We start from the raw sequence: 12202 nt of genomic DNA on the forward strand, positions 1-12202 counted from the left end.
GTAGGCGGTCACCCGGTCACCTGGGCCGGCTGCAGGCTGGGGCGTGCGCTGCCAGCCGCAGCCTCAGTAGGGGCTGGAGGGCCACACAAGGCGGCCGCCGCTGGCAGGACCCGAGGCCACGGGGGCCAGTGGTCGCTGCTCACCATGGGAGAGAGACGCTTCAGCTTCCTAAAGAAACTCGCCTTCTTGGGCCAGGGCCCCCAGTACCAGGCACTCCAGAGAGAGGACGAGGAGACCTTGGTGAGTCTGGCGACCCATGCGGGCATGCAACCTGACCCCACCTGGGCCTCGGTTCCCCAGCCCGCTTCGTGGCCACACAGCTCAACTCTGCCTGGTCTTGGGGCTCCCAGGGACCCTCACCCTGCAGCGGGCTCTGCAGCTGAGGACCTGAGGTTCTCACCCACGTTCCCTAAGGGGCTCAGAGCTACCGAGGGACCTCCCCTAGCCCGACTCCAAAGCATTTACATTCCCACGTCCTCAACCCACCTGCTCTGTGGAGTTTTACAAGCAACTGGAATTGGGAGAAAAACTAGAGCAATGTAGGGGGAAGAAAAAGCCCAAGTGATGAGCCATAGCCGTGGAAGTCACAGTGACCCCGGGGCGCGGGTCCCTAGCCTGGCTTCCTCTGTCCCCGGTGCACTTTAAAACCCATGCCAAGCTGTCTGTTGACTTGGAACCTCCAGGGGACCCTCTGGGAGCAGCCAGCGGAGGGGGATTCCAGGGCAAAACTTCTCAGGGGACCCGTGGGCAAAGCTGTTCAAAGCCAGCCCTGTGCCTGCTTCTGGCAGCAGGGTGCCGGGTGCGGCGGGGTGAAGGTAACTCTAAGCCATGACGAAGGGCAGGGGCTCTAGGTTTCTGGGGACGTGCCCGGCGAGCACAGTGCCTGTCAGTGCTCACCCTCTGGACAGACTCCCGGGTTTGCTCACCGAGCCAGGGCCTGCAGCAGCCTTTTCACCAGCGAGGCAAACCTCGAGGTGAAATTTATTTTTAATGAAAAGTCAGCCGAAAGGTACACAGCATTGTACTGTTTTTCTCCCAAAGACTGCCAATGGTCAAAACACTTCGGCTGTATGATTCCTAAGCACCTGTGCGTGCGCATTTAGGAGGAGGACTTTGTACGCGGTGTCGAGGTGGGCGTGCTGGCGCTGGGGCCGTGCGCTGTGGAATTGTGTGACTGGCGGTCTCTGAAATCCATCCATCACGGGAATGTGAAGCTGGTTTTCCAACGCAGCCTCCTTTTCCTGGTTGGCTGTGACTTTTCCTCACCAGGTCTTGCCTTTCGCCTCGGGGTGGTGTTTTTCAAGCACTCCTGAGAGGGGTGCCGGTCGGGCTTTCTAGGGTGTGCAGGTGGGCAGGCCGGTGTCCCCGAGTGAGGCAATGGGGCAGGTCACTCTCTGTGCCAGGTGCACTGCGTTCCCGCCGCGCTGTGCGGGTGGCCCTTAGCTCCGCTCCGCTCGCACTCGCCCTGAATCCAGCTGCCCGTGCAGCACCCTGGAGGCTGTGAACCTCGCGGCATGGGACACTTGGGCCACGTGAATCCCGGGGAAGCTGTGATGCCCGCAGGTGGCAGAGGCCCGCAGAGAGACGGGGCGCTGTCTGCATGGGCGGCCGTGCACAGGCAGGAAGCTGCATGTGGTGCAGGGGAGTCAGGAGAGTGGGGGGCAACCGCCGCTGAGCGAGGCCCCTGCCCCTCCGGTCGGCTCACCCCAGGGCCTCTCCTGAGCTCTCGTACCTGCAATCTCTGACTCGAACTTTCTCTCAGGAGAGTTTGGAACAATGTTAGCTGAGGTGATTACTTCGGCAATCACTGTCACCCCCTTTTATGAGTGCTTGTGTGCGCCCCATCCTGGATCCGGGGACGGCCCCGAGCAGGGTTAGCCAGGCTGTACCCGGACCGACTCCTAAGCTGCGCTGGGCACCCTGGGAGGAGAGGGGCCCAGGTGAGCTTGGTTGCGTCCTGGTCAGAGGGGCGCTGAGGCTCACAGATGGGCTGGTTCCCCCATCCCAGTGCTGACAGCAGCAGCCGGAGTGTGCCAGGCCCCCAGGACGCAGGGTGCACAGGGCAGAGGTGGGGCAGAGCACAGCAGTCCACAGAGAAGCCGAGGGGCGTTGGGTTTGCGAGCCCGTGCCCTCAGGGGGGATGCAGAGTAAAGGAGCGGGCCGATGCGGACAGGAGCAGAGCTGGGGAGGCCCACGCTGGAGGCACCGGAGCCCGAGCTCGGGCAGAGCCTCAGGGCCTGAGGAGGGTTTGTTGGGCTGCCTTGCCAGGGGACTGAGAAGCAGGCTGCTCAAGAGCCTTAGTTTTGTTAGTAGATAACAAAACCCTCTGGTGCTCTGAGCATTAAGGGGAGAAGCACACTGGGCCAGAAACCCCTGCTTCCTGAAGGCTCGGTGTGCATGCGGGAGCCTCTCTGCCCGCCACAGGGAGCCCTGGACTGCAGACGGATCGCCAGGCACCGGAGCAACAGGGCAGGCCCTGGAGGGAGAAGTGGTGTGGAGCCGAACAGCACCGCAAAGAGCAGTGAGGGGCGGGAGGACAGAGTCCCGGGCCGAGAACGTGAGGTGCGGGGCCGGCGCGAGAGGGACTCGCTGCAAGGTCAGGGGGCACCTGGGCCTTCTCCCCAGAGCAATGGGGACCCTGCAGGGGTCCTGACAGGACAGTCGTCCACTTCTTCACAGATGTGCCAGGCAGTAGGACCGCGGTCGGCAAGCGTCACGATCAGATTTGTGTTCTGACCGCACTTAGCTCCAGGAGGAGGGGGTTGGAGACACGGAGCTTAGCCTGCAGCCTGCCCCACTCAGCCTTGTCCACAGTGCTTCGGGGGATGGTCCCCCAGCATGGTCTTCAGTGAGCATAAAACTTGCCAGAAAATAACTATGCACTGGTAACAACCACGCAAATGAAGTTTGTACTAACATTACACGGGGGATCGCTGTGAGTTTGAGGCCAGCCTGAGCTGCACAGTGATTTTAAGGACATCCTGAACTCCATAGGGAGGCACTGTCTCAAAAAGCCGAAATATATTCTATACGTATGTATATGAAATAGTATATAAAATACAAAGGTAGCATTATTTGGGTGTCACTCATGTTCTCTGAAAACGCAATCAGGGGCCCTGAGTGGTTACGTTGGTTGCCTGTTGCTGGGTAACAATGCTCCAAAATGACACAGCTCATTATAACAAATGTTTATCTGCTGATGGTTTCGGTGGCCCTGGAGTCCGGCTGCGGCAAGCTCAGGGTCCTGGGTCAGGGTCTCAGGAGGCTGCAGTGCCTGGGCCTGGGTCTCTCCTGCCAGGTGGCAGTTTGCAGGCCTGGCGCCGGGGCCACGTGTTGACCCCTCAGGTAGACAACGGCGGAGACAGAGAGGGCACCCGGAGAAAGACCGGAAGCACAGCCTCTTGAGCCTCAGCTCGGGCCTAGAGGCTCATATTCCTGCCTCGCGTGTTCACTGAGGGGCCAGTCCCCTCCACAGGAGGGGATTCTGCAGGGGCTGCTTTGGGGCCCCTCCACCATGACAGAAGTACTTCTTCAAATGACGTTAGTCACCTTGCAAAACTCAGTTACACCCGATATGCAGTCCGCTCTGTGGTTAATCCAATTTTGTTAGCATTTCCATCGGGCTCTGTTATTAGGATGTTTTGAGTTTTAGGTTTTTTTTTTTTTGCATCTATGTAAAGTTTACAAAGGTGGAAAATTCATGTACACACAAATGGAATTTTTAGAAAATCATAAAGATGTAAAGATTTAGGTTAGTGGGATTATAGACAGTATTTCTTCCATAAAATCTTTTTTATGATTACTGGTTTTTTGTTTTGGGGGTTTTTTTTAAATATTTTTTTAATTTTTATTTTTAAAGATAAAGAACAAAAACACATTAACAAACGAACAGACATAAACACAACAGCACCCAAACAATAGAAGCAATACAGAATTTGCTTGGTGACAGGAAATTAACAATAGTTATAATAGTTATTGGATTACATACTGTTATCTTCAAACTGGTTACTCAGTTAAACAAATATAGGCATGTATTTTTATGATTATTGTAATGTCCTATGGTAACCGTAGAAACTACAGTACACTCACAGGGTACTTCAAATGCTGTTTCCAAAGTGAGAACAGGTTTGCTATTTTCATATATTACATAATGAGTGGGTTGGTGTGTCTTTTTCTTTTTTTTGAGACAGAGTCTCACTATGTAGTTCAGGTTGTCCTTGAACATACTGGGTAGCCCAGGCTGGCCTCGAACTCATGGAAATCCTCCTGCCTCAGCCGCAGCCTCAGCCTCAGCCTCTCAAGCGCAGGATATAGGCATGCCCCCCGATGCCCGGCAGCAAGTCTTATTTTAAAACTGCAGAATCTTCAGCCATCTCACCCCCCACGTACAATTGCTCCACCCTCTTCTCCCCAAAAGGCTTTTGGTCCTCCCTCCCCATGGATTTTATCAGCTAGGCCTTTATTATCTCGTGTGTCCGGGAAGCTCCTGGTTGCGGGTCTTTTTTTTAATTAGTCCATGTTTGCTGTACATAATGTTTTCATTTCTTCTGTGGAGTCAGTACATGTATACAGCGCATTTAATTGCTTTATTCACCCCCTTCCCTCCCCTCCTTTCCCTCTTCCCCATGTCTTGATGCCTTTTGAGAAAGATCTACTCCCCATTTCCTATTATTTATCTTTTATTTTGCTCTTAATTTGTACTTTGGGTTTCTCATATAAGAGAAACCTTGCATCTGGGCATGGTGGCACACGCCTATAATCCCAGCACTCGGGAGGCTGAGGCAGAAGGATCGTGGTGAGTTCGAGGCCAGCCTGGGCTACAAAATGGATTCAAGTTCAGCCTGAACTGCATAGCGAGACCCTGTCTCAAAAAGACAAAAAAAAAAGAACAGAGAAACCTTGCAATGTTGAAGTGTGTGTGTCTGATTTATTTTACTTAACATTTGGTCTCAAGGTGCATCTATTTTCCTACAAATAACTCACATTTATCCCCTTTGTGGCAGAGTAGTACTTTTTTTTTTTTTTTTTTTGGTACTGGGAATCGAACTCAGGACCTTGCCCTTGGCAGGCAGGTGCCTGTGCCTGTGAGCTATGTCCCCGGCCCTCCAGTGTGTATAAATGCCACATTTTCTTTATCTACTCACCTGCTGATGGACGTGTAGGCCACTCCCACGATTTACCTGCTATGAGTTGTGCTACTATTCGAGGTTTGAGTTCGGTGATGCTCCCTGTCGCTGAGGGCCGGCGCGGCTCTGGGCTGGGTACCTCAGGCCGTGCGCTGACTCCGTTCCCTGCTGACGTGCGTGCCGTGGTTGTCCTCACGAGCACAGATCTGAGCGGGGTGCATCACGGCGTGGCTGTCAGCGGGCCTCTGGAGGGTCCTGCCAATCAGGCCAATGACCGAGATACATTCCCTGGAGTAAGGCCTCAGAAGGCGTGAGGGCCCTGGGGATATCCCTGACGGTGGCTTCGGGGGCGCCTTCCGGGCCTACCACTGTGAGGCTTGTAGTAAGAGTAAGGGAGCCTGGGTCGCCCTCATCCCAGGGGAGGGGGATGCGTGGGGGCGGGGCCTCCCGGTGTGCACAGAATCAGCAGCACTGGGGTCCCTCCTGCACCGGGGCTGCCTGGGCCAGGGACACGGGCTGCTCTGCGCTCTGCCGCCATCGAAGCTTGGTTGCCACGTCCACCTGTGACAGACAGAGAGGAGTTGTAAAAGCCCTGGGATCTGAGCTCTCTCCCAGCTCCACCGTCCGTCAACCCCAGAGAGAATTAGCAGAAGCTCCCCGGGGTCCTGCAAGCCACACAGCATGTCCAGGGGGCCCGGCAGCCAGCGTGGCGGGATGGTTGGTGGCACAGCTGGCGGAGGTGATCCTGCACTGTCATGGCACCACTGGAACACAACCCAGGTCTCTTGTGAGGCACCAGTGTGGGGCGAGGACGAGGTGGTGCCTGGGCCCCAGCCCCTGTGGCTCCTGACACAGACACACATGGGACGTGGCCGGGAGCCTGGGTGCATGGGGTGGCGTCAGGAAAGGACCGGGGTCCACGGTGGGGAGGCTGCTGCCTGGGCAGAGCTAGCTGCCGAAGTCACAGGTCCTGTGGGAAAGGAGATAGAGGCTCCTTCTGCAAAAGTGGGAACAGCCGGGCATGGTGGCACACACCTGTCATGTCAGCACTTGGGAGGCTGAGGCAGGAGGAGCACCATCATTTTGAGGCCATCCTGGTCTGCAGTGAGTTCAAGGCCAGGTTGAACTATGTATCAAGACCCTGTCTCCAAAAACAATAGTAGGAAAATCTCTCTCTCTCTCTCTCTCTCTCACTGTGTCTCTCCCACCCTGGTGGTCTGCATTTGCTCTTAGTGCTGTCCCCAGCCAGTGCCACTGGGTGCGCACAGATCCCCAGAGGAAGGGCAGTCGCGGCTGCTGGGTGGGGGGTCGGGCGTTCTTTATGCGGCACAAATTCAGTCAAAATCGTCCACATGCAAGCTGGTGACTGCGGTGACCACGGAAACCCCGGTGCTCCCCCGCCCGAGCCTGGGTTTGTGTCCGCTGCGCTGCGCTGCTGCTCGAGCCGTGCGGCCCAGCTCTCCTGCTGGGTTGGGCAGGCTGGCGCTGCTCAGGGCGGGGTAGGACCTGTGACCCGCTATTGCTCCTCCCGCTCCCCCGCCACCTCTGCGGCACCTGCACGACCAGGGAGGGGACCCCGCCTGGCTCACAAATGCAGGTCCTCAGGGGCTGGCGGCCACCGCACTGGGGACGCTGTTTCCTCCCAGCTCGATGTCAGAGCCCAAGACCGCGGTGGTGTGGGCCCCTTTCTCCTGTGGCCCCTCTCTTTGGCCCGCAGGCAGCGTCTCCCACCCAAGTCCCCCGTGAGTCTGTGTCCTCACTGTGGTGAGATCAGTTTCCCCTAAGGACCTCATCTCACCCGGCCCTGTCTTTCCTGGCCCTGCATGCACAGCGGTCATATGCAAGGCCCTCCTGGGGCCGGGCACCCACGTACCGGGGGAGAGGGTAACCCAGCCCGTGGCCCCAAGTTCCCCGGGGAAAGTCTCTCAAAGGGAATTCTTTTCCTCGGGGCACAGTGGGCCATCCTAAGAAGATAAGTAGTTTAGTCCATCTGCCCAGGTTGCAGGTAGGAAGTGAAGGTCCCACCTGACACGGCCGTCCTTGCTGTGGCCTCCACCGGCCTGGTGGAGGGAAGGACCCCGCAGGCTGTGTGCGGTGGGCTGCGGTGGGGCGGCTCAGCGTGGTGCTCCAGTACAAACTTGCAGTTCCAGGAACCTGAGGGGAAGAGGCTGAACCTTCCAGAGCCAAGACAGGCCTTGCTGGAGCCACACTGTCCAGTTCAGCCCGTGGCCCCTAGGTGTGGCTATTTCACTTGCTACCCTGGGGACACCCCATGTACCCTTAGCATCCCCCTGTGTCCCCTCCAGTCACCCTGAGTGTGGGGCCCTCTCGGGTGTGGGGGAAGTCAGCCGAGACCTCGCCCAGCCAGGAGCTCAGGCACAGTGGGGATGCCCTGTCCCCTCACAGCCATGTGAACTGAGGCAAATCCAAGTCCTCTCCGGAGCCCCCGTGGCCTGGCGCTGACGTGCGCATTTGGGCAGTAATCTGAGAGAGCTCAGTGCCCTTCGGACTTCTGGGTTCCTGTTGGGCCAGCATTCTCTCTTGGTAGAAGTCGTGTTGGTGACATTCACAAAGTTCTTTGCTCATCAGCAAACAGGAGTAATAAACAGGGAAAAAAGAGTAAATGAGAGAAAGTGCACAAAACTCTCCAATGCCTAGGTCAAAAACAATTTTTCTCCAGTACTGGAGGTGAGCCCAGGGCCTTTGCACTGAGCTCCATCCCCAGCCCTTTTTTATTTATTGTTTTGAGACAGGGTCTCACTAAGTCACTTAGTGCCCAGGATGGGCTCAAACTTGTGATTCTCCTGCCTCAGCCTTCTGGAGTGGTGGGATGACAGGCGTGTACCACCATGCTTGTCTAAGCAATGTCTTTATTAGGAGCCTGCCACTGTCTGCCTCTGCCCTTGGGCTCTGTGTGGGACTGTCAAATCATTACACTAGCAAGTGCATAAGCACCATAAGACGCTCCCCACAGAGGGACACAGAGTCCATCGGAGAGCAGAGGGGTGGGGCCACCGTAGCTGCAACCCCGCTGCAGTCCTGGAAGGCTTCCTGGAGGAGGAGGCAGGGACCGGAGAACTGAGACTGGCCCTGAGCGACACACCTGCCTGCGTTTATTATTATGACTTCTTCCAGGGGCCACAGTTCACCCGTGCCCAGATTCTGCAGCATGGCTATGGTCGTTTCCAGAGAGGACCAGCCGGCCTCTGGCCTCTATGATGTGGCAGGCACCTGTTGCCCGAGGACTGCAGGAAGTAGCCTCTGCACCCGGCGCCTGTCCCCAGGTCCCAAAGCCCTGGCCTCCTGCTGCCCCTCCCCCAGCATCAGGGGACTGCAGCTGAGGGCATCTTCACTGCCAGCTTTTTTCCCTTTCTTCTCCTTTCTAAACTTGTTTCTACTTTTTTCCACTAACCACAGATAAAAACGTGCCCAGGATCTGCTCTCCACTTGCCTGGATCAGGTCACCCTCTGCGGGGGTGTTTCTCCCCCCACTACGTGGCCGCAGACAGACACTCCTGCCCCTGACACCAGATGCGGCTTCAAGCTCAGCTTCTAGCTCTGCACCTGCTGCTCCGAGGCCTGGGGCAGAGTCCTTTACCTTCCCAGATCCCTCTGGGCTTCTTTTTGTTTTGGTTTGGGTTTTCTTTCTAAGACAGGGTCTTGATGTATAGTGCAGGCTGGCCTTGAACTACAGCAATCCTCCTGCCTCGGCCTCCTAAGTACCTGGATGGCGTGTACTGCCACATCCAGCTTTCATTTGTGCTTTGTATGGCAGCGAGGGCTGCGGTGGGAAGACCCAGTGTAGGGCAGGTGCTGAGTAGTTGTCAGTAATGGGCAGCCGTCAGCCCTTCGGGCTCTCTGGGCCTACACGGAGCGTCCGGCGGTCCTGGGCTCACTGCCCTGTCTCCCACCCCAGCAGCCTGCAACCTGCCACATTTAGATCAAGTGCCTCGCCCTGGGCAGCAGGGAGGCAACTGTATCTGCCACCCCTCCTAACAGACACACAGGGGGCTCTGCAAGTGCAAGCTCCAAGGACACCGCAAACACCTGAGAGGTCACAGCATTCCACGAATCCTCACAAAACCCCTGCAGAAATCTGAGGCTAGGAAAGCTCGGGACCTGGCTTGGGGCCCCGCAGCTTGCCCTGCTGTTTGCTTTCCTCCATGACGAATACTGCTGTTCTGCCCGCGTTCTGCCCAACTGTCCGACCCTCCCGGGATGAACGCGGCCTTGCTGACTCCCATCAGGAACGCCCAGGCTCCCTTGGTGAGGCCGGCCCGCCCAGTGCCGTGGGTCCCACCGGCTGCCTGTGCAGAGAGCTGAGGAAAGCAGCCCTTTCTGCCTGCCATACCATCGCGGGCCCCGGAGGCCGCAGCTGGCAGCTGGCCCCGTGTGCCTCCTCTCCAGGCGCCGCGTCCAGCCCTGGCCTCGCCCAGGAACAAAGGTGTGGCGTCTTCCTGGAGCCCCTGTCCCTGTCGTCGTGGGCACAGCTGGTGGCCTGCTGCTTCCGGCTGCTCTGGCTGCAGGCACCAGCCCTGATCTCCCGGGCCTGAGTGTGAGCCGGAGCTATGGAGGCCCAGCTCTGTCTCAGGCAGGGAGGTGGCCCAGGCAGACCCCATCCCCGGGCAGGTGAAGACTGGGGCCCTGTCCTCTCTTCACACCTGCTCAGCGAAGCTTTGGTGCCTAGACTCCTGTGTTCCCACCCAGCAAGCGGGCACAGCTCCAGCCAGCGCAGGCGTGGGGTCCCCCCGAGGGGCAGGCGGACTGGCAGCCTCGTCTGGGCCAGGCATGACCTACACACCGTAAGGTGAGCCTGGGTCTCGGCGGGAACTGGAAGAGAAGCACAGAACAAACGCCCAAGCATCTTCCCCCAGATGTCTGCTTGTGGTCAGCGCTCGGCCACACCAGCTGTCATGGGACCCTCATCCCTGCCCCCTGGGGTGTAAGTGGCAGATGTGGTGCTCATCACCCCAGCATTCCCCATGTGCTTCCTAAGTGCAGCCGTCTCCCCACAAGCACAGCGGCACCCTGAGGTTCCCTGCCACGCTGCCACACAGCCCAGGGCTCTGGTCACAGGTGGCCCAGTCATAGCACAAGGACCCAGCTGGACCATGGGGCCCGTGTCCGTTTTGTCTCCCAGCCTCCTACACTTCCAGGGCACGCTCGATCCCTGGGCCTAGAGGCCCACGCGGCTGCTGGCCCAGGGCTGGGCGTGACAGCTCCCCTCCCCTGGTGGAGGTGCTGTCGCCACTTTTCTCTGCCGCAGTGTTGGCGTCGTCCCCTTCCTACTTGGTTTTGGCAAGCACGGTCGCTCTCGCTCGGAGCAATCCCTGCCACTGTCTTTGCCAAATGACTCTAAACCCGTATGCTCTAAAGGAGCAGCTTCCTCCTTCTCTCCTGGCACTGCGACCCCCATGGACTCCAGTGTGATCGGTTTGGGACCATCGTAGTCCGCTCAGGTTGTCCCGGATTTGGCCCAAAGGGTCCCCTTCAGGCGGCTTCGGTGCCTTCTTGCCACTTCCTGGCATCTGCTGAGCTGAGCGCCCTGCTGACTGGGTGACAAGGAGCCCAGGTTGGCTCCACCTTCCCTGTGTAGCCTAGAAGCTGCGGACTCCCTTGCCAGATGAATAGGATTTAGAAATGAAAACCTAGGGGTCCTCACAGCTCCTGGTTGCCCGTGGTACCTGGCGCTGTGGGCGTGCGTGCACATGGTCGGTCTGTGCTTGCTTGTGCATCTGTGCAGCTGTGTTGAGCTTTGTGTCTGCACAGATGTAAAGCCGTGGGCTCCAATAAGGGCCCCGGAGCCCAGGAGCTCTCTGCGCCTTTGTGATGACCTCCCCCAGCACAGCTCCACCGGCTACCACTGTCCTCAGAGGTTCCTCCTCCCAGACTCCCCGGGGGGAACCAGCCCTGCCCTGGCCAACTTCCTGCTGGTGCCAGGCATACCGTGTGCCAGCCAGTCCTGCTGGCCCCTCTCGGCCCTGACTGCACTGGCTCCAAGGAGCAAGACTTACACTCTGAGGCTCTCGCCGAGGGCTCACGAGGGGTGTGGGGAGCCAGAGTCAGAGCTCTGCGCAGGCCGTGCTCCTTGGCTGCGTGTGGGCGTCTCCGTTCTGCTGATGCTGACACAGCCAGAGCGGCGGCTGAGTTCTCCCGCAAAGCTGTCGCTCCTGCTGTACTTCAGGGTTTACGCTCTGCAGAGCTGAATCCCTGCCCGGGCTGCACGGGACTGGAGGTCCTCACCGGCTGCTCTTCCTGCGTGGACCCTCGCTCCCCTCGGTGCCTCGTTTTTGGGCAGCCTCGGCCCCTCCCTCCAGGCTGCCCTGGGCTCCTTCCCGTGGGTCCTGCTTCCCATCTCAGCAGTGCAGTGGCTCCCCTTTGATTAACTATTTGCTTTTTTCCCATTCTTGAAGATCGCTCCAAGGACAGCTGCCTGCTTGATCCCTTTCTGGCGGCTACTTTGAAGTCCTGCTAGCTCCCTGTCCCAGCAGAGGCCTCTCCGACTGCACACCACATGCCCCGTGCCCGTCGGCAAGCTTGGATTCCCCAGACGGGCTTTGCAGGGTTGGCCCTCCTGACCCAGCCTGCGTGCCAAGCAGTGCACACCAGGAGGCAAATGCCGTGCCTCTGCACGACCGAGCGCTCGCAACACTGCACAGGGACAAAGAGAACGGGTTCCAGCTGGCAAAGGAAAAACACAGATTAATCTCGCTAAGGTGACACCGAGCAGGAGAAGCTGGCACAAGGGGACCTCTGTGTGGCTTTCCCAGTGTGGGCTTCTGAAGCAGCAGAACAAACCGACGTTGCCAGATGTCCTGATGTTGGTCCCCTTCCCAGAGGGACGTTGCTGGGTGTGATGGCGCACACCTGTAACCCCAGCTCTCAAGAGGCTGAGGCAAGAGGATTGCGGTGAATTTGAGGCCAACCTGGGCTACATAGTGAGTTCAAGGCCAGCTTAGAATATACAGGGACACCTGCCTCAAAAAGAAGAAGAAGAAGAAGAAGAAGAAGAAGAAGAAGAAGAAGAAGAAGAAGAAGAAGAAGAAGAAGAAGAAGAAGAAGGAGAAGGAGAAGGA

General features: G+C 57.9%; 1 protein-coding gene across 2 annotated transcripts in view; it reads left to right on the forward strand.

The window, feature by feature from the left end:
• The window catches only part of Atp2c2 (ATPase, Ca++ transporting, type 2C, member 2), a 47272-nt gene continuing 35070 nt past the window's right edge, over nucleotides 1-12202 (forward strand). Inside the window, exon 1 of one of the 2 annotated variants that reach the window (XM_005410958.2) lies at nucleotides 1-240. In XM_005410958.2, the coding sequence (XP_005411015.1) occupies nucleotides 145-240 (96 nt within the window). In that variant the 5' untranslated portion in view covers nucleotides 1-144. The remainder of the gene's footprint in view (nucleotides 241-12202) is intronic. The other variant, XM_013507971.1, reaches the window with a different exon arrangement.

The sequence above is a fragment of the Chinchilla lanigera genome, unplaced genomic scaffold (assembly GCF_000276665.1).
Source record: "Chinchilla lanigera isolate Chin_1 unplaced genomic scaffold, ChiLan1.0 scaffold00140, whole genome shotgun sequence".
In the NCBI taxonomy this organism is placed as follows: Eukaryota; Metazoa; Chordata; class Mammalia; order Rodentia; family Chinchillidae; genus Chinchilla; species Chinchilla lanigera.